This window comes from Mirounga angustirostris, unplaced genomic scaffold (assembly GCF_029215605.1).
Source record: "Mirounga angustirostris isolate CCGP_5_RB_7025 unplaced genomic scaffold, mMirAng1.0.hap1 SCAF_4, whole genome shotgun sequence".
In the NCBI taxonomy this organism is placed as follows: domain Eukaryota; kingdom Metazoa; phylum Chordata; class Mammalia; order Carnivora; family Phocidae; genus Mirounga; species Mirounga angustirostris.
This window is the reverse complement of record NW_026991712.1, coordinates 166,574,419-166,601,711: the sequence shown is the minus strand read 5'-3', so window position 1 is coordinate 166,601,711 and position 27,293 is coordinate 166,574,419. Positions and strand designations below refer to the sequence as shown.

Sequence of the window (27,293 nt, the reverse complement as noted above, 5' to 3'; positions counted from 1 at the left end):
GGAAACTGGGTGGAGTGGGGAATGAGTCTACTTCTTAGGGTGATAGGTCTGGGGGTAGTGGTGGTTCTCTTCACTGAGAAGATATGGGATATGAGTGAGGCTTCCAAGGGCAGAAAGGGGGGTAAGGAGAAAAAAAGGACTTTCCAGAGGGAGGGCATCATGTGGACAAAAGCGGGGAGGAGGGAAGCTCTAGGATGTGTTTGTGGAGCAGTCCTGGGCACGATTAATAGCCTGGCACTCCATGAATCACCCAAGGAGGCAGTCAGGCCGGATCTCTGGCCCCAGGGCCAGCTGTGAGGCACTTAGACTTCCTGCCCTAACATTATCTGTCTAGGGTTGAGCAAGGAGAGGGCTGGAGGGTAAACTGAGAGTAATTACAGAGCCCTGCTTCTGGGTCTCCTCCACCTACCCTTGCGGGGCGGTTGGCTGGGAATGTGACCCACCCACCTCTTCTGACCTCCTTAGCTGGGGGCCAGAGTTTGGGCATCTCTGGGGAGCAATAAGCCAGCCAGCAGGAATGGCTCAGGAGAGCGTGTGGTCCAAGACAGAAGTAGAGCTTGAAGAAGGGGTGGATGGAGGGAAGGAGGGCTGAAAGAGTGTGAGGCTGGGGTCTTAGGAGAAACAGGGATGACGAGGAGCTCACATTTTTCAGGTATCTACTATGTGTTGTAACAGCCCCATGAGGTGGGTATCTTCACTTTACAGATGGGGAAACTGAGGCTCAGAGAGGTGAAGTGACTTGCCCAAGTTTCTTTATCCGATCATGCACCATTCAACACCTATGTATTGGGTGCAGGCTCTACACCGAGGAGTTTGGGGTGACCCTCACTTGGCTTCTGCCCCTTGTGGGGGGACAGTGTTGTAAGGTCACACTGTGGCCTCCCTGGGACTCGAACCCAGGTCTCGGTATTTCCAAACCCTCGCTTTGGAACAGGACTTGAACCCGGGGCAGAGTCGGGTCGCGCTGCACGTCTCACATGGCCGCGGGAGTCCCGGGCCCCACCACTTTCCCCACCCGTCTTGCCCGTCTTGCCGGGCGCACCTGCCCAGGTGAGTCGCCGGAGGCTCCGAGCGTCGGCGGAAAGCGGCGAGAGGCTTCGGCAGGTGGGGCGGGGCGGGGGCGGGGGCGGGGCCCGACCGGGGCGGGGCGGGGGCGGGGCTAGGACCGGGCGCCCGGAGCCCCAGCGATCCCGCCGCCCGCGCCCCGCGCCCCGCGCCCGGCGCCGCGTGCCGCCGCCATGGGGGCCTGCCTGGGGGCCTGCTCCGTGCTCAGCTGCGTGAGTCCTGACCCCCGCGCCCGCCCGCGCGCCGCCGGCTCCTTCTTCGGCCCCGCACTTTTGTCCGTCTTCTTCCTCCAAATAGTTTCTTCTTTTTCCTTTCTCCAAACTTGTCTTTCTGGGCCCGCACCCCGCCACCTCGCCCCTCGGGTCCCCTCGTCCCTCGGTCCCCCCACCCCCATTCCGGACCCGCGGGCGCCGGGGACAGCTGGTGTCCGGGGCTCGGGTTACCGCGGGGGAGGGGTTGGGGCGCGCCGGGGTGGCGGGGGGAGGGGCGGGCCTTGGGCAGGCGCCCCTCTCAGGGACTGGGGAGACTGAGGCCCAGAGCCCGGGATGGGGGTGCGCGCTGCGGCCCCACCTCGCCCAACTTGGAGACGTCCTCGCCGTGCGCCTGTCGTCTCTCTCGGATATTCTGACTCTTTGTGTGGCCCGCCTGGTCCCTGCCCCACTGTGCGGTGTGTCTTTTTCTGTCCCTCCGGCAATCTGTCCGTCAGTCTGTCTCCCTGCCCGCCTGCCTCAGTTTGCCCATTTGTATTTGTTTGACATCTGTTTCTGTCCGTTCGTTTATCCCACGGTCTTTGTCCGTCCGTGGCTTCTCCATCAGTCATTGTCTGTCTCACGGGTGTCTGTCCGTCTGTCCTACCGTCCAATCTGTCTCTCTGCATCCTTGTCTCTGACTCTTTCAGACTAGCTCACACTAAGTCCTGGGCACTTCCCCCAACGAACCCCAGACCCTTCCCCTCTAGGCCCCGGAGCCTGAAATGGGGGTGGGGAGGAAGCCCCCATCCGCCTTCCTAAGCCACCCTTGAGTGAGGTCGGTTTGGGTTGCCAACCGCCACCGGGCCCCGCTCTGGGTTGGAAGACCCAGGAACTGAGGAAGGTCGGAGTGTTTTGGGCGTGGGGCAGTACCTGGTCGCCTGGGCTCGGGGGCCTGGGCTTGGGGACCTCGGGGGCAGCCATACTCTGCTCTGGGGTTGCAGCCAGCAAAGGGGAGGAGCTTCAGCCCGACCCGGCTGGGAGGCCCCTTTTCCTTTCCCTTTTCCCAGCCCCCTCTCCTTTCCCTCTTCCCCTCATTAAATCCGAGGTTCATTCAGGCAGCTCCCTCCCCCTCTGCCCTACACAAAGAGAAGCAGAGAGGAAGAGGGGGGTCTGGTGGCTGCTGAATCTCAGGACTTGCTTTCCTTTGTCCCTGATTTGTGTGTGTGTGTTAGGATGGGGTGTGGGGTGGCGAGCTTAAGGATCTAGAGATTTACTTTACAACCATTTTCTGAGAATGGTATCTGCACACAGAGGCTGTAGAGTGGGTCCCTGGACAGTCTCTTGTCCTCTCTGAGCCTCCATTTACCACCTGTGAAGTGTGTGTGTGCGTGTGTGGACACGCGCCCAGAGGAATCAAGAACTGGTCTCTGAGATCCCTTTCTGCCCCCTGCCCAGTGAATTCTAGGTTTGGGCTGGGTCTCTGGCCAAGAAGGGTTTGCTTCCTGGTAGGGGAGGGAGCGCTTCCTTGAAGTTGACTAGATTTCCATTTGGCCGGGCTGGCCTGGGAGTGGCCCGTGTTGAGAGGTGACCTGCCAATCCCCTGTGCCTCTGCCTCCCCAACTGCCACCTTCATGGTTCGTTATTTGAGGAAAATCGAAAAGTGCCCCACCTACTTCCTGGCGACAGTGAGTGGCGCTATTGTTGTTATCTTCTTGGAAAGGTGGGTGGGGAATTCCTTCTGGAGCCCAAGCCGGCCGCTGAGTCATGGAATCTTACAAATGCTGAGACCAGAAGGCACCTGAAAGGCTTGCTCAAACCCTCAACAGACTGCGGCTCAGAGAGGTTAGCCGACTTCCCAGAGGCTGCACAGAGAACGGATGGGGGCCTGGACAGTCAAGATTAAAATCTGATTCCTGGTCCAGGCTTCTGCCCACACCTTCCCTCCCTTCCCATCCCGGGTGTCTGAGGGACAGGGCTGGTCCACTTACTGAGTATTTAATGTCGGCAGGGGACCTGTCCTTCCTTTTAGTGGCCTCCCCCTGGGTTTCTGACCTCTGACATTTACTGAGCTCCTACCACAAGCCAGGCGCTGTGCTGAGCCCCTCACTGTGCTGTCTTGTTGGTTCTCCCTCGAGCCCTGTGACATGGTCATCCTGTTTCAGATAATGATACCAAGAGCAGCCCCCATCACTGCGTCCTCACTCAGGGCCCAGCGCTGTCCAGGGGTGGTACAAGCCAGCACTGCAGTGAGCACTCGCTGTGTGTCTTCTCATCCAATCCAACTAGGACCGCAGTGAGGCAGTTAACATGATTTCCATTTCACAGGTGACAAAACTGGATCAGAGAGGGAAGGTGGTCTCCCCACAGCCACACAGTATTCAGTGGTGCAGTTGGGTCTTACTGGACACCGATAACAACCTATTTCCGGGGCGCCTGGGTGGCTCAGTGGATTAAGTGTCCGACTCTTGATCTCAACTCAGGTCTTCATTTCAGGGTTGTGAGTTCAAGCCCCGCATTGGGCTCCATGCCCAGCGTGGAACCTACTTAAAAAAAAACAAACAGCAAACCCAAAACAACCTGATTCAATGGAGATTTGCTCCACAGGAGGAAAGTTCTAATAGGGGGCTCCTGGGCATCTTTGGGGGAACATTCTGGAGTCTGTGGATCCACGAAGAAGACCTCCAGCCATGACACATTTGCATCTGCCCATCATGCCTTTTGGTCGGCATTTGTATTGGACCGAGGGTGAGTCCTGGCTCAGAGGAGATAAGATGGGCCCACGATGGGATGGGAGTCACCAGGCCAGCCAGTACTTGGTGGGCTGGACGGTGAGCAAATATCTAGGGAAGCCTTGTCTAATATCTGCATGCCATTGAATCTAATTCTCTATCCTCTACATGCGAGGGAGCGTGCACGGGTCGGAGGATGGGACTCAGATCCTGGCGTGGCCTCTCCCCCGGCCTTGTGACTTCGGGCAGTCCCTTTGTCCCTCTCTCTGGGGTGGAGGGAGTAAGGAAGTGGAGAGAGCAGTGGTGTCTGTCTCTCAGCACGTTGGGAGGATTGAGTGGGACTGAGAGGAGCATGCCGACATACTTAGCACGAAGCTGACCGGCCGCGGCCATTCTAAGCACCCTGGAGTGGGAAAGTGCTCAAGACCACATTTGAGAAGGTGGTGGAGCCGGGGACACTGGGACTGTCTGTAGAGCCTGGGCTCTGAGCCACTTCACCGTCCTGCCTGGGAACCCATTTTATGGCTGAGGAAACTGAGTCCCACGGCGGGGAAAGGGACCTGTCCAAGGTCATCCTACAAGTTGGTGGCAGCACCAAGACTAGGCCCTCTCTTCTTAGCGCTGCACGGGGATGTACGCGTGCCCCGAGTAGTCTGGGGGCTGACCTCTTACCTGCTGTGCGTCCTCTAGCCCCGGGGTGTCTCGGGCTGTTCACGAAGCCTACAGGGTGCCCCCCATCCTTGCTGGGACCAGCGTTTTGTCTAATTGTGGCAAAATGTATGTCACATAAAAATGTACCATTATAGGGCGCCTGGGTGGCTCAGTCGGTTAAGCGACTGCCTTCGGCTCAGGTCGTGATCCTGGAGTCCCGGGATTGAGTCCCGCATCGGGCTCCCTGCTCTGCAGGGGGTCTGCATCTCCCTCTGACCCTCCCCCCTCTCATGTGCTCTCTCTCTCAAATAAATAAAATCTTAAAAAAAAAAATTTACCATTATAGGGGCACCTGGCTGGCTCAGTCAGTAGAGCCTGTGACTCTTGATCTCAGGGTTGTGAGTTCGAGCCCCACGCTGGGTGTAGAGATCACTTAAAAATCACATCTTGAAAAAAATTTCCATTGTAACATTTTTTTTTTTAGTTTTCAAGGAGTTTGTAGTTTATCTCATGATATATGATATATATATATCATATATAAAAAAATATATATACATTGAAAACGGTTATCTATTTTTATGATATCAAAATGATATCACCCCAAATGAACAGTAGCGTCTGAAGGGGGAAATACTGTGGGTTGAAACACAGAAGAAAAACTCCAGGCTCTGTCTTCTTTCCCTTGGAGTCTGTTCCCCTAGCTCGCTCTCCCTCTTCCCAGAGGTACGGTGCATCTCCGCCTGCATCCGTCTTGCATCTGTGGCCAAAGCGGTCTTTCGGTAATGCAGACCTGGTGCTCTGCTTCTCTTGCGGGATGCTTCTCACTGCCTTCAGGATAAAGTGCAGACTCCTTGGCGTGGCCTGCAGGGACTGTGGCCATCGCTTGCATCATCCCTCTGCCTCCTCTTGACAGCTGCCTCGAAGAGACAGTGTTTCTTGCAGCTTTGCCCGTGCTGTTCCCTTTGTAGGAACACCTTTCCCTTCGTCACCTGGCTGACTTCTTACTCTTCCTTGAAAACGGCCCCCTCCTTTTTCCTGATTGTGTTAACATCCACATAACAGAAAACTGACCATTTTAACCATTTTTAAAAAATTTTTAAGACTTTATTTATTTGTCAGAGAGAGAGAAGAGAGAGAGAGCATAAGCAGGGGGAGCTCCAGGCAGAGGGAGAGGGAGAAGCAGGCTCCCTGCTCAGCAGGGATCCCGATGTGGGACTCGATCCCACGACCCTGGGAACATGACCTGAGCTGAAGGCAGACGCTTAACCGACTGAGCCACCCAGGCGTCCCATTTTAACCATTTTTAAGCGTGCGGTTCAGTGGTGTTAACTACATTCAAGTTGTGGGGCAACCATCCCTACCATCCATCTCCAGAGCTTTTTCATCCTCCCCAAATTGAAACTCCCTACCCATTCAATAATAACTCTCCACTCCCCTCTCCCCCAGCCCCTGGGAATCCCCAGTCTACTTTCTGTCTCTGTGAGTTTGACTGCTCTAGGTTCTCATATCAGTGGAATCGAATGGCATTTGTCCTTTGGTGTCTGGTTTATTTTATTTGCTACAATGTCCCCAAGGTTCATCTGTGTTGTAGCAGGTGTCAGAATGTCCTTCCTTTTTAAGGCTCAATAATATTCCCTTGTATGTATATCCCACATTGCGTTTAGTCATTCATCAGTCTATGGACACGCGGGCTGCTTCTACTTTTTGACTATTGTGAATAATGCTGTTATAAACATGGGTGTGCAGATATCTGTTTGAGTCCTTGCTTTTGACTAATACCCAGAAGTGGAGGGTCAGTTTATTTTATTTTTATTTTTTTTAAGATTTATTTTATTTAGGGGCGCCTGGGTGGCTCAGTTGGTTAAGCGACTGCCTTCGGCTCAGGTCATGATCCTGGAGTCCCGGGATCGAGTCCCGCATCGGGTCCCTGCTAAGCAGGGGGTCTGCTTCTCCCTCTGACCCTCCCCCCTCTCATGTGCTCTCTCTCTCTCTCTCTCTCATTCTCGCTCTCTCACATAAATAAATAAATAAATAAATAAATAAATAAATAAATAAATAAATAAAAATCTTTAAAAAAAATATTTATTTGATTTGTTTGAGAGAGAGAGAGAGCACATGCACACACCAGAGGGAGAGGGAGAAGCAGACTCCCCACTGAGCAGGGAGCCCGACACAGACCCAGGATCATGACCTGAGCCGAAGGCAGACGCTTAACCAACTGAGACACCCAGGCTCCCCAAGTCAGTTTATTTTAAACAAATCAACTTGAAACTGTGGCCCCAACCCTAGCTGCCTCCCCGCCTGCCCGGTGCCCTAGGAATGGTCCTGAGAACCCACGTCCCTGGCTTTAGGGGCAACCAGGAGAGAGTGTGGATGACTGGGGACAGCCTGTTCCCACCATGCCAAACCGCACATGGTTCCAGAGCAGTCCAGCTTGCCTCAGGCGGTCGTGAGCTCCTGGTCTTTGGCAGTGTGTAAGCAGTGGAGGCTGCCTTCCGGGTGATTCTTCATTAGAGAGAGGCTGGACCAGTTGAATGCCAAGGAGCCATGCAGCCTGAAAATCGTAAGACCCAGGGCTTTCTAAGATCTGACTCCCCATTCCAAGAACCTGGCTGCGTTTTGCTGCTCAACACGCACCCAGTGGCTTGGGGCCTCTCTGTTGCTGCCGCTGGCCTGAGTGCATTTGGGGGCAGGGGTGTAATCTTAGCCCAGGAGCGATGTTATGTCTGCCTTGGCTTTTCACCTTGCGCCATTAATGTTAGCCCATGTTGCCCGGCAGCCTGGGGACTTTTTGCTTTCCTGCGCCTGTAACATTCCACGGAGTAAATGGACCACCACGGGCCCCTGGCGCAGGACTTGTAGGTTATTTGCAGTCTCTTGAGATTCTAATAAGCTCATAAAACCTAAAGCTTTGTGCCTATTTTGGTTTTTCGTTTTAATTTAAAATTTTTTCTCTTTTAGTAATAAAATCAGCTTTATCGAGGTAGAATTTATATTTAATTATACTTAGTTATGTGTACCCCTTTAAGTATTACCTACACATCTGCTGCATTCAGCGGAGATCCCTCATAGGGGAGGCCCACGATGTATGGATGGGCATTTCGTTATTTTAAGCTTCCCCCTAGTACTTTCCGGGTGTGCGCAGCGCCACACGCGTCCGCCCTTACTCCTGTGAGCTGGTACTGCTACAGGAAGAGGTTCTTGTGGGAGCGATGCCCCGGGGGTCGAGAGACTGGGTCAGAACGCACGAGAGATTCCAAGGATGCGCCAGCAGCAGCTGGTGGTGGGGGCTGCTGTGTGTTTTTCTCTCCCTGACCACCTGGTCTCTCTGGCTATCGGTCCTTGGGAATCCCGAGGTTTCCCATGTCAGGAACACTGGGCTTTTGATCTCCAAGAATTAGGGTGAACTGAAAAGCCAGGCTCCCCGAGTGCAGTGGGGTGGCTTTTCTCATGTCTCAAATGTCTCCGATTGAAGTGGTAACGAGCCAGAGGCAGGCCCTGACTCGGGCCCTTTAGCACGCGGTTCCTGAGATCAGTGCTCGAGGGCCTCTGTGGGTTTTCTCTGGCAGCCGAGGGATTGTTTCCATCCCTGGGGTGTTTTGAAATTAAGCAAGACTGCCGTCAATGAGCTAGTGGGCCCCTAGTACAGGCGGACAGGAGCTCGAACCCCAGCTCCTCAGCTTACTGGCTCTGTGACCTTGGTCATGTCACCCCTCCAAGTCATTTTCCCCGCCTGTAAGTGGGAGGTACAACACACTCCCTGCATAGGGAGTGTCATGTAGATAAGGGGCTTACCACGGTGCCTGGGGCCGAGCACCTTCCAAACGGACGCTCACTCTTACTTCTTGAATCTCAGCACTGCCGTCCACTTGCTGGGTGACTCTGGCACGTTCTTAACTTCTCTGATCTCAGGTTCCTCGTCTGTAAAATGGGGCTAATAGCTAGTCTGTCTCATAGCCAGAATGTTCTTTATGGTTTATGAAATATGTTTCTGGCATTTGCTTATCCCTTTATCCCCAAAAGGCAGCCAGGGGTAGGAGGCGGGGCTTGGGGTGAGGGCTGCAAGATGTAACCAGGAGTTGCTAGACCAGTTATGATTTGGACCATGGAAAGGAAATTCATTCTGCAGGCGTTTCATTTAGCAAACATGTTGTACTTGCTTTGTGGGTGAGAGAGATGGGTATCCAGGGGCGTTTCCACTCTTGGGAGGAAGGGAAGGGGAGACGGGAGGGCAGCTACACCTCAAGCAGAGTGTAGCTTGGGACCAGAGTGCACACCTTGGGACCAGCCCAGAAAGTCGGGTGCGAGGTCTCTGAGGAGGAAGGGGCCCCTTCAGCCTGCCCTCCACAGAGCCACTCTTTCAGTGTAAGCCTGTTCCTTCCCTCCCAGCTACAGACCCTCGCTGGGTGCCCTCTGCTCAGACGATCAACCCCAGGGCTCTGCACATGGCCACCAGGCTCCCCCCAGCCTGGCTGACCTCGTCACCCCCACTCGCCACCTGCTCTTGAAGCTTTGGCCCCAAGGGCCTCTTTCTCTTTCTCCATCGCCCAGCTCCTGCCTGCCCCAGAGCTGCCTCCACCTCTGTTCCCTCTGTCTGGAACACTCTTTCTTCCCCCTGGTCGGGAGAGAGCCTCCTCATTCTTCAGCTCAGCTTAAATGTCACTTCATTAGGGAAGGGACCCTCCATCCCCGGGGGTAGGCCCCCATCAGTGACTCTCAGAGCAGCGACGACCACGACAGGTGGAATGATTGTTGAGTGTCTTTCTTGCAGGAGGGCAGAACTGGTATCTTTCTCGCTCTTGACTCTTAAATACCTGGGTGAAGAGATGGGGCGGTCACAGGGGAGATAAACTGGTGATCAGATGTATCTGGATGTAGGCCCGGTACCCCGAGGGGTCAGTCGTCTTTCGGGATACCAGCTGTGAATAGAGTGGCATCCACCAGCCCCCACGTGATTTCAGCCAGCCCCAGGGAGGGCTGGTGCCAGCTTGGGCAGAGGGGCCAGGAGAGGGAGAGGGGGAGACGGCCACTGGTGTCCAGGACAGGGCCAGCCCCAGAGCAGGAAATCAAGCCACTCACAATTCTGCATTCCATTCATTCAGCAGATGTTTATCCCGTGCTAGCTGTTTCTTGCGGTCTTTTTTTTTTTTTTTTAAAGATTTTATTTATTTATTTGAGACAGAGAGAATGAGAGGGAGGAGGGTCAGAGGGAGAAGCAGACTCCCTGCCGAGCAGGGAGCCCGATGCGGGACTCGATCCCGGGACTCCAGGATCATGACCTGAGCCGAAGGCAGTCGCTTAACCAACTGAGCCACCCAGGCGCCCCTGTTTCTTGCGGTCTTAACATGGGTCTGAGACTATGCCAGACACTTTGCATTTGTTCAATCAATAGTCACTGGGCTCCAACTGTGAGCCAAGCACCGTTCCGATTTGTGGGTCTACCACAGTGAACAAAACCCCCGGCCCTGGCGGAGCTTACACGCTGCAAGTGGCAAGCGGACAAACATGAGTAAAAGAGAAAGCCAGGCAGGGATCGCAAGTCCTATGGAGAAAAGCTAAACCAGGCGGTGGAAAAGGAAGCCGGAGCGCATTACAATTTAAAATGCCTGTGAAAGTAGGTACCATTATGATTCCCATCTTATGGAAGAGGAAGCTGAGGTTCAGAGAGGTTGAGTGAGTTGTATAGGGCCACACAGCTTATCCGTGTTGGAGCTGGTGTTCTGGATCGATCTCTATCTATCTATCTATCTATCTATCTATCTATCTATCTATCTATCTATCTATCTCTATCTATCATCTATCTATCTATCTATCTATCTATCTATCTATCTATCTATCTATCTATCATCTATCACCACTCTGCCTCCCCCTACGTAAGAAACCGCGTGACCCAACCTTTTCGGAGCTTGGTTTCCTCAGTGCCCTTTGGGGCTTGAACCGCGATGGGATAATGTCTGAGGCCCAGGGAGGGCAGGCTTGGCAGAGCTTTGGAGACACGGATGGGCAGGTGGCGGGTGCTCCTGCTCGGGTGGGGAGGGGAGAGGAGGCAGGGAGTTGGGTACCGTCCTGCCCTTCCCAGGTGTCCTGCCTCTGCGGCTCTGCCCCCTGCATCCTGTGCGGCTGCTGCCCCTCCAGCCCCAACTCCACCGTCACCCGCCTCAGCTTCACGGCCTTCCTCTTCCTGGGGGTGTTGGTGTCCATCATCATGCTGAGCCCCAGCGTGGAGAGTCAGCTCCACAAGGTGAGGGGTCCCGGGGCAGGCGGGCGAGTGGGGCAGCCCGCGGGACAGTTGCTCCAGGCCGGGGTCCCCTCCGCCCCCCCACGGCTTGAGGTCCCAGCTAATCGAGAAGGCAGGGCAGGAGTGTCCTGGGACACCCACCATCCAGGGCTGGTGATGGGGGCCTTTCTTCATGTGGGGAGGCGAGTTTGAACCTCACAGGGGAATTCCTGTTTCTCATAAGCCATGGGCCCCTTGGAGAATCTTACAGATCATCATTTCCACCCCTGGACACTGGCCCCCGGGGCATGCTTTTCCCTCCTTAGTGCTCGAGCACTAAGGTTTGGGGTCCTCACTCTTCCCTTCATCCCAGCATCTCAGAGCCTGGCCCAGACCCAGTGCCACATTTAGGCCAGTGGCTCTGACATTCGAGTGTGTGTGAAGGTATGAATGCCCTGGGGAGTGTGCTAGAAATGCAGATTCTCAGACCCCACCTCTGACTCTGGTTCTGTCTGAGAGGGGCCCTGGAATCTCACCTTCCCCCAGAGTCCCCGGGGGTTCTGGTGTAAGTTGTGGGTGGGGAGCACTCAGTCCTGCCTCCCTCAGTGCCATGCGGTCCTGAGGCTGCACGGGCTTCAGCAGGGAGACAAGCAGAGAGGAACGATCTGTCACTGGATCGTGTGTCCCCATCTGTCCTGGGGCCACTCACAGGACTTCAGCCCCAGGGCTGGGTGGGGGTGCTGATGGGGGGGGAAGGAGGGAGCCTTGGCAGAGTCGGCCCAGGGTTCTGGGGGTGGAGGGGCCTTCATGCTGCTTTGCCTCCCCACAGCTGCCATGGGTGTGTGAAGAGGGGGCCGGGACCCCCATCATCCTTCAGGGCCACATCGACTGTGGCTCCCTGCTCGGCCACCGTGCTGTCTACCGCATGTGCTTTGCGACGGCAGCCTTTTTCTTCCTCTTCACCCTGTTCATGATCTGCGTGCGCAGCAGCCGGGACCCCAGGGCTGCTGTCCAGAACGGGTGAGGCCCCCCCCCACCACCCCTACAGCCGGGACGCGCACCGTGCTTTCTGCCCCCGGCCGGTCTCCAGCCATCTCCAGGCCCTGTCCCCAGACCGTGAGCCCCTGAAGCACAGAGATCAGCTCATTTAGTTCTTCCCACTTCTCAGATGAAGAAATGAAAGTCAGAAAGGGTGAGAACATGCCTAAGGCCACACAGCACTTTAGTGACACAGTTGGGACAAGAAACTGGGTGACCACCATCACTCTGACTTAGTCCTTCCCTCTGTCCCTCAGGGATTTTTCTAGGGCCGGGACAGACTTTCTGTGCCCATCAGACCATCAGAAAGCCCCTCTTCACTTGCCCAGTACCCAGGACCTGCTCTTTGGGGGTAGGGGTTCTGGGGGCCGGGCCTGGTCCCCTCCCCCCACTCAGCTCGCTGCTCTGTTCTCCCCACTCCCAATAGATTTTGGTTCTTTAAGTTCCTGATCCTCGTGGGCATCACCGTGGGCGCATTCTATATCCCTGATGGCTCCTTCTCCAACGGTAGGTGGCCTTGGTGGGAAGGATGGGGGGCTACCAGGAGGGAGCTGGGGTCTCCAGAGGGAGGAGCACTGGTGGGGGTTGCTCTTTGCCTTGGCACACAGACCCCAGGCTGCTGGCTGGGTCCCCCCCGGGCCAGGAGACAGCACTCTGGTGCTTGGCCACATGGCCTTTGGGCAATATGGCGGTGGGGTGGGGGACAGGTGGGTGGAAGCTGCCTCACCCCTGCCCCATACCCTGCCACGCTGCCTCTCTGTACATGGCTAGGGGTTCCCTGAGGGCAGGGACTCTGCTTCTTCTCTGTGTCACCATTGCAGGGCACGGCACAAACGACTGTTTTGTTTGTTTGTTTGTTTTTTAAGGATTTTATTTATTTATTTGAGAGAGAGAATGAGATAGAGAGCATGAGAGGGGGGAGGGTCAGAGAGAGAGGCAGACTCCCTGCTGAGCAGGGAGCCCGACATGGGACTCGATCCCGGGACTCCAGGATCATGACCTGAGCTGAAGGCAGTCGCTTAACCAACTGAGCCACCCAGGCGCCCACAAACGACTGTTGAATGAGTAAATGTGCATGTGAGGGAGACTGCGGGAGGGTGCCTGCCGCATTAATCCCGGGGAGCCTGGCACTCAGGCTGCTCCCCCACCGCCTTGCCCCCTCCCCCCATCTTCCCTCTCCCCTCTCCCCACGCAGTCTGGTTCTACTTTGGTGTCGTGGGCTCCTTCCTCTTCATCCTCATCCAGCTGGTGCTGCTCATCGACTTCGCTCACTCCTGGAACCAGCGGTGGCTGGGCAAGGCTGAGGAGTGTGACTCCCGGGCCTGGTATGCAGGTGAGCGATGTTGCCAGAGGCCCCGTGCTTGCTCGCAACTGGGGCTTCCTGAGCATAGGGGGTCCCCGAAACTAGAGGAAAGCCTCAGGGCTTCTGGAGCTGCCCCCTGCCCTAGGGCAGCAATTGAACCCTCCTGGGCAGATGGAGGGAAGGGGGTGTGTGTGGGCAGGGGCGGCTGATTCTGGGGTGACTCCAGGGGAGGTCAGAGGGGAGCCGGAACGGAGAGACCTTGGTGGAGTCTAGTTCAGCGATTCCTGCAGGACGGGCCACGCACAGCCAGCCCAGACCAAACCAAATGACACTGGGTCCCTGAAGCCCCTGGGGCAGAGCAGGTTCTTGCTCAGCTCCCTTTCAGTTCTGAGTTGACCGAGGAGAAAGGCTCACTTAGGTGCCCGTTTAGTTTTCACGCCCCTGAAAAGTGGCTGATCTCTCTGACGAGGGAGCAGGGCTTCAGCGGGTCCCTGTGCATCCAGTGGACTTTGTGAAAGACTCTTTTGTATTCACTGCCTTTCTTTCCATGGTTAACTTATTAATGGCAAGTGAGTCCTTTTAGGTCAGGATGGGGCAAAAGCTCTCACAGGAGTTGGCAAGTGACAGACATTCAGGAGACCCTGATGTCATTCCTCCGACAAGGAAGCTGAGGCCCACACAGGGGGCTGCCCGACAAGCCCCCCTCGAGGGGGGGTCCCTATGCCTCCTCACCCAGCCGCTTGCCACCTCTCCTTCACAGGCCTCTTCTTCTTCACCCTCCTCTTCTACACACTGTCCATTGCGGCCGTGACACTGCTGTTCATCTACTACACCCAGCCCGGCACCTGCTATGAAGGCAAGGTCTTCATCAGCCTCAACCTCACTCTCTGCTTCTGTGTCTCCATTGTCGCCGTCCTGCCCAAGGTCCAGGTGAGACTGCTTGTCCCTGCCCGTCCTGACGCCGGGCCCCTTGGTGTGGGGGGACTTCTGGTAGGAGCCTCAGGGTCCTGGGGCAGGGCCGCCAGTCCCAGAGGCTTGGGCTAAGAATGTGGGCTCCTGAGTCAGCCTCCCTGGGTTAGAGTCATAGCTTTCATGGCTACTTGCTGGGTGTCTTTGGGAAAGTGCCTCACCCTCCCTGTGCTTCTCTCTTCTCACATGTAGAAATGAGGGTAATACCTACCCTTTGGAGATATTTGCAGGATTGAGACAGAGTTTGTGAACACAGAGAACAGGGCCTGGCCTATAGATAACCATCAGACATGAACTGTTGTTATCATCGTTGTCTTTATGGAAATTGGGAGACCATTAGGGAGGACCACTGAGTGACGACTCCCAGACCCCTCAATAAGTGGTGTTGGGAGGTGCAGTTGCACAGTTTCCAGTCTCAGACCGTCTGGGGGTAACGGGTGGGGCTCCCCAGATCATCGTGTGCTCTTCAGAGCCCTATGAGCCCAGCAGTGCCTCATGGTTGGGGATCTCAGCCCACCAGGGGTTTCACAGTTAGCTTGGGGAGCCTTAGAGGGTCTTTAGCAGAAAGGTGGGGAACCTCCCTTCTCGTCTGAGCCTCTATTTCCCAGTGAGAAAATTGAAGCCCAGAGAGGGTGATGCCTCTGTCCCAGCTCACACAGTAATCAGTATTCATTCAGCAAATACTTCCAGAGCGCCTACTGTATACCGGGCCTTCTTGGAGATGTTGGGGGTGCAGATGTGAGGAAGAGGGGAAGAGTAACAGCAGCTGCTAGTTGATGACAACTGTCCCGTCATGTAGTCCAGGCACCGCCATCGTCCCCACTTTCCAGACCAGTAAAGGGAGGCTTAGAGGAGGAGAGAGACCGGCCTGAGGTCACACAGCTTGGGGGGGGGCGGGGCTGGGGGCGGGGCTCGGGGGCGCGCTGGGGGCGGAGTTGGCAGACTGGCCCTGGAGCCTGTGCCCCTAATCAGAGTTTGGATTCTTATTTCCAAGCCTGTGTGTGGTGAGGATGGGGAAGAACAGCTGGTAGGAGACGAGGCCAAGGAAGATAATTTGGGATCATACGTGCTACGTGGGAAATAAAAGAGAGGGGGCAAAAGGTGGGTGGGCCAACAGGGAGGGGAGCGGGGGCTGCTGCGGGGGTCAGGGTGTTGGGGCCTCATTGAGAACTTTGAGCTGAGGCCTGAATGCTAACGAGAGGCTGGCTGTGTGGAGATGTTGGGGAGGACCGTGTCAGGGAGAGGGCACAGCGAGTGCAAAGGCCCTGAGGTGGGAGAGAGTTTGGTGGGTTCTGTGGACAGAGAGGAGGCCAGCTTAGCTGAGTGCAGTCGGAGGGGAGGAGCTTGCTGGGGGGGTGGGCGGTTGGAGACGAAGGCAGGGCCAAACCAGGGAGGGCTTTAATTCAGAATGTGAAGGGATCCCACCCTGGGTGCGTTCTCAGCAGGGGAGCAACTGGGATAGTTTGTTAAGAGAAAGAATGAGGACTCCACCTTTGGGAGAGGTGGGTGGTGGGTGGCGGGTGGCTCGGGTGCTGTGTTCTCCCAAAGGGTGTGGTGTGGGATGGCTCTAGGGTGGTGGGGGTTCCTGAGGCCCCCCCAGTGGGGTGTGAGTGGGCTAGGTGCGGGTGGGGTGCCCCCCAGGTCTGACGGGGGTCTTCCTGATGGACTGCTCTTCCAGGACGCCCAGCCCAACTCGGGTCTGCTGCAGGCCTCGGTCATCACGCTCTACACCATGTTTGTCACCTGGCTGGCCCTGTCCAGTGTCCCTGGTGAGTACAGGCCCTGGTTTGGGGAAGCCTGGGCTCATTCCTGTGTCAGCATGGCCTTCTGGCAGGCTGGGGACCCTCACAGGTGACAGGGACATTTCAGCTCAGCTTGTACCCCCTCTTAGTCCTTCAGGGAGCTGGGAGGGCCCTATCTGTTCCTGGAGCTCTTTCTCTGTCATTTGTCTGCTAAGTTCTGTCTGTTGCTGGGATTTGGATGCTCAGTTGTATGTCTGTCTGTCCATTTGGGTTGGCTCTCTGCCCTTCCTCAGGCCTGGCCTGCAAGGGCTGAGGGTGACTGCTCCCATGTCTAGACCAGAAATGCAACCCCCACCTGCTGACCCGCTTCAGCAATGAGACGATCCTGGCAGGCCCTGATGGCTACGAGACCCACTGGTGGGATGCACCGAGCATCGTGGGACTCATCATCTTTATCCTGTGCACCGTCTTCATCGGGTATGGGGGGGGCATCTGGCTTCTGGGGAGGCATCATGACTGGGGGCCTGAAGGTGCGAGTGAGGGGAGGATGTGGGAGCCCAGACACCAAGCGGGAAGGCGCCCTTAGCAAGCGCAGGTCCAGCCCTGTGCTGGTGCAAAACGGAGTCCCTCTGAGGGCACAGCGTGACTGGGCAGCAGGGGCATGGTTGGACGCTGCCTCCTGGCCAGGGGCCCCTTCTTGCACATCGGGCTGGCGCGTGCCCAGCTCAGTAGGGTGCAGGCATCTGTGGGGGCAGGGAAGAAGCCTGGACTGGGGCGGGCAGGCGTGGGCTCTGTCGCTCACCTGCTGTGTGGTCTCGGGGTAAGTGGCTTCACCTTTCTGAGCTTTCGTGATGGTGGAGGATGGTAGCCTCTAATGCCTGGGGTGGTGGGGACCCCACACTGTCACCTAGGAGAGGGCAGCTCAGACTGAAGATCACGTAACAGTTTTTTTTTAAAGGGGCCTCTTAGCAAGTGCTTCTCGGTGTGGACTCTGGAGCCGAACCGCCTGTGTTTGAACATTGCAGCGCCCCTTAGCGGCAGTGCGATCTGGGGCAGGTCGCTACACCTTTCTGTGCCTTGGTTTGCTTAGCTGTCAAACAAGGATGAAAATAGTAGCTACTTCACAGGATCGTGGAGGGGTGTTGGAGGAGTTAGTATGAATAAGCCTCTTAGAAAGGAACTTGGCGAGTAGGCAGCGCCAGACAAGTGTTTGCTTTAATTGCAAGTAACTGTGAACGTTTGCACAGCTGGGTGGCAGGGACTGGCTGTTGTGTAAAGTCACCAGATGGTGATGCTGAGGGTGACCGCCGTGTACAGCAAGTCTGGCGGACTCATGACTGACTCCGCAGGGCCCAGCATCGCTCCCAGTGCCGCTCCTCTTGGCTCCGCAGGGCGGCCCGGAGGAGGCTCTGCCAGGCTCCTCTGCCCTCCCCGACTCGTCCATCCTGGGCAGGGCCTGGTTTCTTCAGAGCCGCACAGCTGTCTCGGAACATTCGGAGGCTGTTTCACATTTTGTTTTGACCTTTTTCAAAGCCTGGGCAGGTCACTCTTTGTTGCCTCACTTGATCCCTTTTTCAACCTGGAAAGGCCCAGATCACCTCCATGGTGCAGATAAGGAGACGGGAGGTTTGGGAGGGGTAGCCACCTGTCTGAGGCCATGCACACAGCACCCAGGCTCAGAGCGGCACCTCGTCCTGCTCCCCAGACGCTCACCCCCCCGGCCTGTGGTCACGGGGCAGAGCCTCTGAGAGCCCGGGGCCTGTCTGTTCTTAGTCCAGTGCTTTTCTTTCTTTCTTTTTTTTTTTTAAGTTTTACTTATTTGAGAGAGAGAGAGAGAGAGCGGAGGAGGGGCAGAGGGAGAGGGAGAGAGAGAATCTCAGGCAGGCGCCCTGCTGAGCACAGAGCCAGACACAGGGCTCGATCCCACAACCCTGAGATCATGCCCCGAGTCGAAACCAAGAGTCGGACACCTAACCGACTGAGCCACCCAGGCACCCTCTTAGCACAGTTCTTAAAACCCAGGAAGCAAAGAAGCACAAGCAGCCACAAGGGCAGGGACCCCTGAGGATGGGCGTCGTGCCTAGCTGTGGGTCACCAGGACCCGGGATCCCAAACATTAGATATCAGCATGATGTTTGATGATGATTGGGGTCAGCAGAAGCTCAGCGAGTGACTTCTCAGCTTGATGGGGTGGGGCTGGGGTCCAGATCTCCTTCTGTGTCACTTTTTTCCCAAATGCGACTTGGATTTTCAAAATTGCCTATGTGTCTCACACTATTAAATACTGTTAAAAACATCAAGACCTCATTACAGAAATGACCAAAAAATCATTGCTGTTAGTATTTTTTTTATAATAAACATGAAGAAAGGGGACGTCATTGGTAAAACTACTCACCTAACAGAAGGAAAACAAACTTAATGGCAAATGAGTATTCTTAATTATTAATATTATCAATGAATGCCATCCCTGGTATGGTCCTTTGAAGTACTAGGTACGCAGTCCATATTTACGGGATTGGCAGATGGACAACCTGAATAACAGCGCCTGTTTCTCTAGTTTATACTCTGTGCCAGGCACAGTGCTGGGGGCTTCACAGTATTAGTCCTCCTGGCAACTCCGCAAGGGAGGTACTATAACCCCCAATTTTACAGAGGCTCAGAGAGGTTCAGTGTCTTGCCTAAGGCCACATAGGAGGTGGGGGTGGAGTTCGGAGTCAAAGCGGTAAGTGGGTGGGCCCAGAGCCTAACCACCAGGTCACCAGGCCCCGAGGTTCTGGAACCATGGTGCCCATCGTTATGACCAAAGCCGTGGCTCGTGAGGCCCCCTGGAGCTTCCTGCCCGCCTCCCCCTCCCTCCCCTGCAGTCTGCGCTCCTCGGACCACCGGCAGGTGAACAGCCTGATGCAAACGGAGGAGTGTCCGTCCACACTGGAAGTCACGCAGCAGCGGCAGGTGGTGGAATGCCAGGGCCGGGCCTTTGACAACGAGCAGGACGCTGTCACCTACAGCTACTCTTTCTTCCACTTCTGCCTGGTGCTTGCGTCCCTGCACATAATGATGACGCTTACCAGCTGGTACAGGTGCGTGCAGCCTGGCCGGGCATGGACCGGATCCGCTGTGCTGGGGTGTGGAGGCCGCCCATCTCCTCGCCCCTCCACCCCGGGTTTCTCCTGATGCCTGTTTCAGGCTTGGCCGTAGAGGAGTCTGTCCAGGACCCCCCGCAGAGCCTGCGCAGCCATGCGCCAGCTTCCGGGCCAGTGCCTTAGTCTGCCCAGTAGCCTGAGAAGTGGGGGTCACAGGAGGTGACGCTGGGCCTGTGCAGGGCAGATGCACCTTACAGATCAGGAGTGGTGATTTGGGTTACAAGGTCAGAGTTGGGAATTCATGGCTGGAGGGTTAGGATTTAGGGTATGGGGTTAGAATCAGTCACAGGGTCAAGAATAGGAGTCATGAGGTCAACGGGACTGGGGCCATATAAAGTCACAGATTTGGTTCTTTTGGTTAAAATTGGGGTTAGCAGGCCATAAAGCCAGGATTGAAGTTGCCAGGTCAAGGAACTAAGAACAGAGTAACAAGGTCAGGTGTCAGGACTGGTGTTAGAGGGTCAAGGGTCAGAATTAAGGTCAAAGATATCAGCTCAGTCCTAAGGTCAGGGGTCAGGGGTCAGGGATGGAGTTACAAGACTGAGGGTCAGAGTCAAGGTTGGAGGTCAAGACTAAGGTCGGGAGCTCCAGGGTCCCAAAGGCAGGGACCAGGAGTCAGGTTATAATATTAGTCTAGGACTGGGGTCAGTGTTGAAATTGAGGTCAGGGTCAGATCTGTGGTATTAGTCAAAAGCTACATCTAGGGTCAAAGACAGAGCCAAGGCCAAGTGTCAAAAATATCAGAGATGGGCGGCTAGAGTTACAGAGTGAGAGCCAGAGTCGAAGTCAGGGGTCACAACTGGGTGGTAAGGGCAGGACCAGAACTGAGGTCACTGGGATGACGTTGTGTTCCAGACCCGGCGAGACCCGGAAGATGATCAGCACCTGGACCGCCGTGTGGGTGAAGATCTGCGCCAGCTGGGCGGGGCTGCTCCTTTACCTGTGGACCCTGGTGGCCCCACTCCTCCTGCCAAACCGCGACTTCAGCTGAGGCAGCCCCCTGCAGCCTGCCCACCTGGTGCCTCGGGGCTCAGTGAGTCAGCCCACTGAGCCCCTACCCCTACCCACCTCCAGGACTTGCCCCTGAGCTGGGCCCCCTGTTCTTAGTGCCTTCAGGGAGGGGGAGCCTCAGGCCCAAGCCTGAGCCCTACCTTCCCGCTCCCTCCAGACCACAGAGCTGCCTCTTCCTTACCCTTGGTCCCCATCCCCTGCACTCACCCTCTTGGGAAAGAAGGGCCCCTTATTCTTAGGCTCCCTGGGAGAGGGACCTGAAAGAGAGAAGCACTCAGAGCCACTCAAGAGAGTGGGAGCACTCCCCAGGATGGGGTGCCCAGCACTGAGGCCTGGGTCGTGCCGACCACGTCCCCCAGGGCATGCCACCTCCTTTCTGGACTCTGTGCCTTACTGAGTCTCCGTGACTTTGCGCAATAAAGCGGCCAGTGTATGTACCTGCCCATGTTCTGTGCCCCCCACCCTGGGTGCGGCCCCCATGCTGTCTGGGGCCAGTGTGGGGGCGGAAACAAGGTCAGGGCGGAGGAGGCCAGATGAGGGACCTGGGCTCTGTTCTGTAGGGCATGGAGAGCCTTGGAGCAGAGGCAGGGGAGGCTCTAGGGGAAGGAGGGGCTTTGGATAAAGGCAGTCTGGGGGCCAGGAAGGGCACTGAAGCAGTGTCCACACAAGGGACGGTGAGGCCAGAGTCAGGGTGGAGAGGAGAGTTTGTGCGGGGTGGCTGAGGGGGCCATCTCCTTCCCGCCGTAGCCATAGTCCTTGTCACATGCAGAGAAGAATCTGACCCATCCCCAGACTCAGGGCATGGTGGGGAAGAGCACGCGCTTGAGTCAGCCGAGCGGGCCTGGATCTGGTGAATCTTGGAAGTCGTGGGGCTTGTGTGGGGCTCCAGGCAAGTCCTTCCCCTCTGGCCCTGGCTGCTCATCCATCAGCCGGGGGACGCCCCCCCCCCCCCCACTCCCAAGCTGTTGTGAGGCATGGATGAAGCAGCTGATGTGAAGTGCGCGGCAGGTGCTCGATACACACCATCGGTTCCCATCTCCGAAGGTGCACGCTGATGCGGCGGCGACAATGGGCTCTTGGCTGTGGTCCTGACAGGATGGCTGCCCACAGGCCATGTACCACCTCCATCGTGGGTGTGACAATAGATAGGACGTGACTGGGTTTGCTGGGTGCTGGGGCTGCAGTGGCCAGGGATATGGGCTGCTTCCAGGGCGCTCGTGGGTCACGAGGGTTGTGCGGGTGCCCAGGCTGCACTGAGGGGTTGCCTGCCATGGGACGGGCATCAGGACGGACATCCTGCAGGATGAGTGGGAGCCATCCAGCTCCAGAGGAATGAAAATGCTCAAGGCAGAGGGGACAGCATGCGAACAAGAGAGAGAGTGGGGCGTTCCCGGACAGCGAGGAGTGCGGGGTGGCTGGGGTGCAGAGTGTGCGGGTCAGGAGTTGCTGCGATCTGGGAGAGCTGGGCTGGACCCAAATCACACAGGCCCTTGACGGCCATTGCGAAGAGACCAGATGTTATCCTCAGTGTAGAGGGGAGCCATGGAGGGTTTTGGAGCCAGGTGGAAGCAGTGAAGGTGTGAGATAATCATGGGGAACTTCTGGAAGGCTTCAAGCAGAACAGTGACAGGGTCAGGGTGTTCTTTTACAAGTGTTTCCCTGGATGAAATGGAGGGTTGGTAGCTGGGACAGGTGCCGGGCCTGGGAATGAAGGGAGGGGGCGGGGTGTGGACCGGGGCAGGGGCAGAAGACAGCGTCTCCCAAACCTGGGACAGATCCTGGGGAAGCTCTTGGCCCTGGGTGCCTTTCAGCCCAAGAAAACCCCCTTCATGGAGCAGCCCGAACTCCCCCAGCCACCGCCCCCCAAGATTTCATTTCTTTCCTCCTTTCACCTTTGGGAGAAAAAGCCCACTCCATGCTCCTGATAACCTTTTTTTTAATGAATTGGTAGAAGTGGACCATTTTGTCCTGCTTTTGTATCACCTTGTTCTACAGTTTTCAGATTATTCATTCAACAAACACGCACTGAGCATGAGTTCTGGGCCAGGGTCTGGGTAGAGGAGGCAGAGGCCAGGCCGAAGAGTCTGAATGCCTGGTGAAGGAGTTTCAGGTCCCAACTTGGAGGTCACCACCTCTGAGAAGCCACCAGGGTTTCTCCCAGACAGGGTGAAGGGCCTCCCCGATGTTATTTCCCCAGTCCCCGTTCTGCCCTCCAGTAAGGCGGTGGTCTCACTCCCCTGGTGGGCCGTGTGGTGGAGGTGGGGGCAGATGTCAGGGCTGACTGCTGCCCACCCAGGGGTCTGGCTGCTGGATGCCCCTCAGCTCCTGCTGCCCAGCACCATGGCTTCCACACGTCCTCCCTCCCTTCCTCCTTCCCTCCCTTTCTCTCCTGCCCTCCATCCTCCACCTGCCACCCCCCCACCTCCTTTCTGAGCTCCCATCTCTTTTCCTTCATACCCTCTCCTCTGTTGCCTCTCTCCCCTCTCGCTCTCTTTTGTCGCCTCCTGTCCCTCGTGGGTCTGTGGGACAGGCCCATAGGACGCCGCCCTTTTTGTGGGCCAGCCCCTGACAGGCGGGACTGTGCCTGGGAAGGGCGCAACTCTGGACCCGGCAGTAGAAGGGCTCTGTGGGCAGAGCGAGTGTGAAGCCCACAGATGGGTGTGGGGACTGGAAAGCTCTCTGGCTCAGCTCCGGTTCTGTCTGCCCCCCGCCACGTGACCTTAGGCAACTCGGGCCTGTCTCTGAGCCTCCACGGCAGCTTCCGTAAAATGGCAACAGGGGCGGTTTTGCAAACCATAAAGCCTGGTGCTTGGCTGGGCTGGACAGTGTGGTTAACCAGCAGACGTTCCCAATCCCCTTCTCCCTTTGCCGCCACCATCATGAAGGTGGGAAAAGTCAGTGGGTCCCTTTGCAGCTTCCCTGAGAGCAGTGGTTACCTCACAACATGCCGGCTAATGACATCCAAGCGGGGAAGGCTAAGGAGCAATTCCTGGAAAGTTGCTGCTTTTCTTCTACAAGGGGCTGCTCATTCTCCCCTTTTCCTATCTTAACACGAATGAGATGCCTGGGGCTACAGCAGCTATCTTGGGACAGTGAGGCAACAAGCCTGGGATGAGAAACCAACAAGGTGAGGACCTAGTACAGAGAATTGAAAGGGCTCTGGGTCCTTGATGCGCCCTGCTGTGCCTGTCCCCGCGCTTCTGTTACATGAGGAAAACAAATGCCAATGTGTTTCAGCCCCTGGTAGTTGGGTATTAAGTTCCTTGCAGCTGACTGATTTCTCATATGGCATGCGAGACGATCATTAATTTCAGTGATAATAAAAATAAAAACAAGAGAAATTCATCTCTGTGACTCAGGACGATTGGGTGGCAAGAGTATAGCACACATACTAAGTATGTATATTTATAAATAAATGTATACTATACGTATTTATATAACATACATATATCATACATACTACATGTAGCAGGAGAAACTGTGACAAGATAGTTTTTTGAGATCGTAATTTTTCTCTCCTCTAGGAAACACACAGGATAAGAAAGTTCTAGATCTCCCTACCTTGGGGGAGGTTTGAGGAAGTGTGGGAAACAGGAGAGGGAGGTTACTTGCAAAATTACACTTCCCCTGCTAGCTTTGGTAACCAAAAGCCTAGTCTGTTGAGAAGCTTCTGGGCAGTGGGGGTGGGGCAGTGATGGGGCAGCTGAGGTGCCTCCTGGAGGGAGGGGAGAGAGGAAGAGCCCCTGCAGGAATGTGATGAGAGATGGGGCCATTTCTCCGAGACCCTAAAGAAGTTCTCTGTGATGGAAGAGGAGGCAGAAGGTTGTGGATTCCCTGAGCAAGGGTGGGCACCCCAGTTCCTGCTGAGCTTGGGGAGCTGGGCAGAGCCTGGAGTTGCTGCTCACGCCTGGGGAGGCGGGTGTTTGGGGGGGTGGAAGTCCACTCTCCACCTGGCAACAGGTCTCTCTCACTCTGCCCACTGTCTCATGGCTGTAAGTGGCCCCAGGACTTTTGCACTATCTGGGAGCGGACCCTGAGTGTGCCGGGGAGGACGGTGAAGAAGGGCTGAGGTTGAATTTCCCACCAGCCTGGCGGGATGGGGCTTTGGAAAGAAAGAAAGATGATATAAAACAAATGAACAGGGGCGCCTGGGTGGCTCAGTCATTGAGGGTCTGCCCTTGGCTCAGGTCATGATCCCGGGGTCCTGGGATCGAGCCCCGCATCGGGCTTCCTGCTCAGCGGGAAGCCTGCTTCTCCCTCTCCCACTCCCCCCGCTTGTGTTCCCTCTCTAGCTGTGTTTCTCTCTGTCAAATAAGTAAATAAAATCTTTAAAAAAAATGAACAGAAGCTGTTTCTTGCACACTGTGAACTGAGCTTTGTACCCACTTCAAGATCATTTTAGCTATAAGGTATGTTCGTGGCAAACAGTACAAGAGTGTGAAAAGCATTCATCTGCTTCACTTTTTCAAGCAGCAGCGGAGGATCCTACTGAATGAATATGCTATCAGTTACTCCTCAGTCGGGCATTTACGTTGTTTTTTAGTGGTTTTCTCTTTTCTGTTCCGTTTTATTTCGTCTTTGCTGCCGTCGGCCACTGTGTTTATTCCGGCAGCTTTGCTGGCTTGCAGGAAGCGTGCAGACTCCAGAGCCAAGACCCTTTAGGTTCTTACCTTGGCTTTGCCCCTAGCTGCTGTGGCCTCTCTGGGTCTCAGTTTCCCCATCTGCAGAGCGGGGCTTATAGTAGCCCCCACCCCGTGGGATGTTGCCATGGTCAGGGAAGGCATGTCTCTAAAGGGCCTGGCACCATTCTGGGCCCAGAGTGGGAGCCATGGGGACCATGGCTCCTTCCTTTCCCTGGCTGTCAGTCCTCAGGAGCTGAGACAAGAGGCTAGGCCAACAGATGAGGTCGCCTTAGCCTTCCCTCTGTCTCCAGGGACACCAGCCCTATGCCCTGCTCGAGGTGGGTGTGAAGATGGTGGCAGGAGGTAGAGAGGAAAACCGTAACAGGAGCCAAAGTGTGTTGAGTGGTTGGTTCCTGTGTATCCAGCCTGGAGAAAGGAGCTTTGATCCCTAAGCAAGCCTGTTAGTGCACAGAGCAAGAAATCTGTTAGGGAGGAGGAAGATGGGGGCCCTGACATCCCAGTCTCCTCTACCCCCTAGTCTAAATCAGCCTCCCCATTTCCCTTAGTGCATTCTGTTTCTCTGCATAGCTTTCGTTACTGGGTGTGATTCTGTGTCCTTTTGTGTGATTTTCACTGTATTGTCTAGCCCTTCCTAAGGTCAACGAGGCGAAAACCTCACCCTCATTGTTTATAGTATCCCCGGTGCCTAGAACAGAGCCCAATAAACAGAGAGTGCTCAATAAGAGCCACGTTAGTTGACTGACTGACCATCACAATGAATATTAGTTGATTCTGGAACAGCCATGGGGAAGCCCAGGGCCTGGAGGGCTTGTAACTGAGTAGGAGGGAGAGATGCCCTGGGCTGCGTCAAGAGGCCTGACTTCTCTTACTGAGATGTGCAGGGTCAGAAGAAAACTCCAAGGCATGGCTTTGAATCTGAGACCTACAGAAGAGGTGAAACCTCCCCATGGTGGGGCATGGCAGAGGCTCTGCAGTAAGAGGGAGCCAAAGAGCTGCAGCCTCATGGTGAGGGGTGTGGGCAGAGGTGGGAAGGCCCAGGCTAGGATGTTCAGAGCTTGCAGACTGGAGACTTGCAAGTGCAGCTGGTTTGGCCCTTGCTGCCTTTAAAACCAGCACCGTCGCAAGGACTGGGGTGTCTTGTTATGGCTCACAGCCTCCCTCAACCCATCCCCGCGGCGCCTCCTCAGTGTGCACCTGCTTCCTCATGTGAGCGCCCCCGAACACCTCATGTGAGCGCCCCCGAACACCTCTGTTTGCAGCCCTGATATGGGGCCAGGGGACTGTGGTGGGGGCACTGGCGAGGCCTAGACCTGCCCTCCCTCCTCCGCAATGCCTCAGGGGCGATGGGCATTGGCCTCAGCCATTCTGGGTTCTGTTTTCCCAGAGGTCCCAGGCTGGCGAGGGTGGAAGGGCCCTCGGGAGGGGCAGGACCCTGGGGTGGTCAGATCCTGAGTCTGGAGTCTGGCAGGCCTGGTTCCCGTTCTGGCCCCTGCACTGCCTCACCTCTCTGAGCCTTGGCTTCCTTGTCTGTACGTGAGAGTCCCCGCCCTGCAGGGTCCGGGGTGGTCTTGTTTCACGTCAGCTGGGAGCCATGCTGGACAACCTGCTCACCATTCGAAGCGCCAGGGGGGCAGGAGCTCAGCCAACCGCACGGAGCCCACAAGACCACCCCACTTCCAACACCCATCGCACGTTCAGGGGTTTCCAAAACCTCCCCTAGGTCTGACTATTCACTAGGACTCACGCAACTCCCTGAAAGCTATTATAGTCATGGTTATGGTTTATTATAGGAAAAGGGAAAGATGAAAATCAGCCAAAGAAGATACTGTGAAAAGTAATCAAGGGAAACCTCACTAAATTGGAGTCGGGAGGCCAGAAGGGGGAGCTCTCATGGGGTACCAGTCAATGTCCATGGCAGGAAGAACTGTCAGTTTCAGACCCCAACAGAAGAATCAACAGGAAAGAATCATCAATTACAGGCCCCAAAAGGAAAAGCTGTACATTTACTTTCCTACAAGAAATTGACTACCCCAGCAACTCAGCCAATGAGAAACCATCATCACCCTGAGTTCGTGCTTTTCTCCAGGGGACTTTTGTTCAAAACCATCTTTCCTGGGACACCTGGGGGGCACAGTTGGTTAAGCCTCTGACTATTGATTTTGCCTCAGGTCTTGGTCTCAGGTCTTGGTCTCAGGTCGTGGTCTCAGGGTCATGAGATCGAGCCCCGCATTGGGTTTTGTGCTCAGCACAGAGTCTGCTTAAGGTTCTCCTTCTCCCTCTGCCGTCCTCCCTTTCTCTAAAAAACAAAAACAAACAAAACAAAACAAAATAAAACAAAACCTCCCCCATCTCTCCTAACTTCCTTCTTGTCCATACAATAACTGTTCCTCTCTTTTGTTTGTTGGCCTAACCTATGGTCTGTGCCACAGCCTGTGTGTCCCGAATTGTACCCCGAGACTCCCAAATAAGCCCATTTTTTGCTGGGCGAATAACTATTTTATTTTTAAGGTCAACAACATGCAGTGCAGAATCTGAGGAAGCATCAGATGCGGAGCTTCCCTTGTCCTCTTCCCATGAAGTCAGGATGTATT

At 55.6% G+C, this 27,293-nt stretch overlaps 1 protein-coding gene across 4 annotated transcripts; it reads left to right on the top strand.

The window, feature by feature from the left end:
• The first annotated feature begins 1,145 nt into the window (after positions 1–1,145).
• SERINC2 (serine incorporator 2) lies at positions 1,146–20,496 on the top strand. 4 transcript variants are annotated; one of them, XM_045898235.3, is made up of 11 exons: positions 1,166–1,277; positions 3,861–4,001; positions 10,716–10,877; positions 11,683–11,873; positions 12,319–12,398; positions 13,087–13,224; positions 13,955–14,124; positions 15,842–15,932; positions 16,241–16,382; positions 18,770–18,985; positions 19,904–20,496. In XM_045898235.3, the coding sequence occupies exons 3-11, from the start codon at positions 10,842–10,844 to the stop codon at positions 20,037–20,039; spliced, it is 1,200 nt and encodes a 399-aa protein (XP_045754191.1). In that variant the 5' UTR covers positions 1,166–1,277; positions 3,861–4,001; positions 10,716–10,841; the 3' UTR covers positions 20,040–20,496. The 4 variants fall into 4 exon arrangements, with proteins under 4 accessions (XP_045754188.1, XP_045754189.1, XP_045754191.1 ...); XM_045898234.3 differs by lacking the exon at positions 3,861–4,001 and adding an exon at positions 6,988–7,199 and having other exon boundaries at positions 1,183–1,277; XM_045898232.3 differs by lacking the exon at positions 3,861–4,001 and having other exon boundaries at positions 1,146–1,277.
• Positions 20,497–27,293: the final 6,797 nt, after the last annotated feature.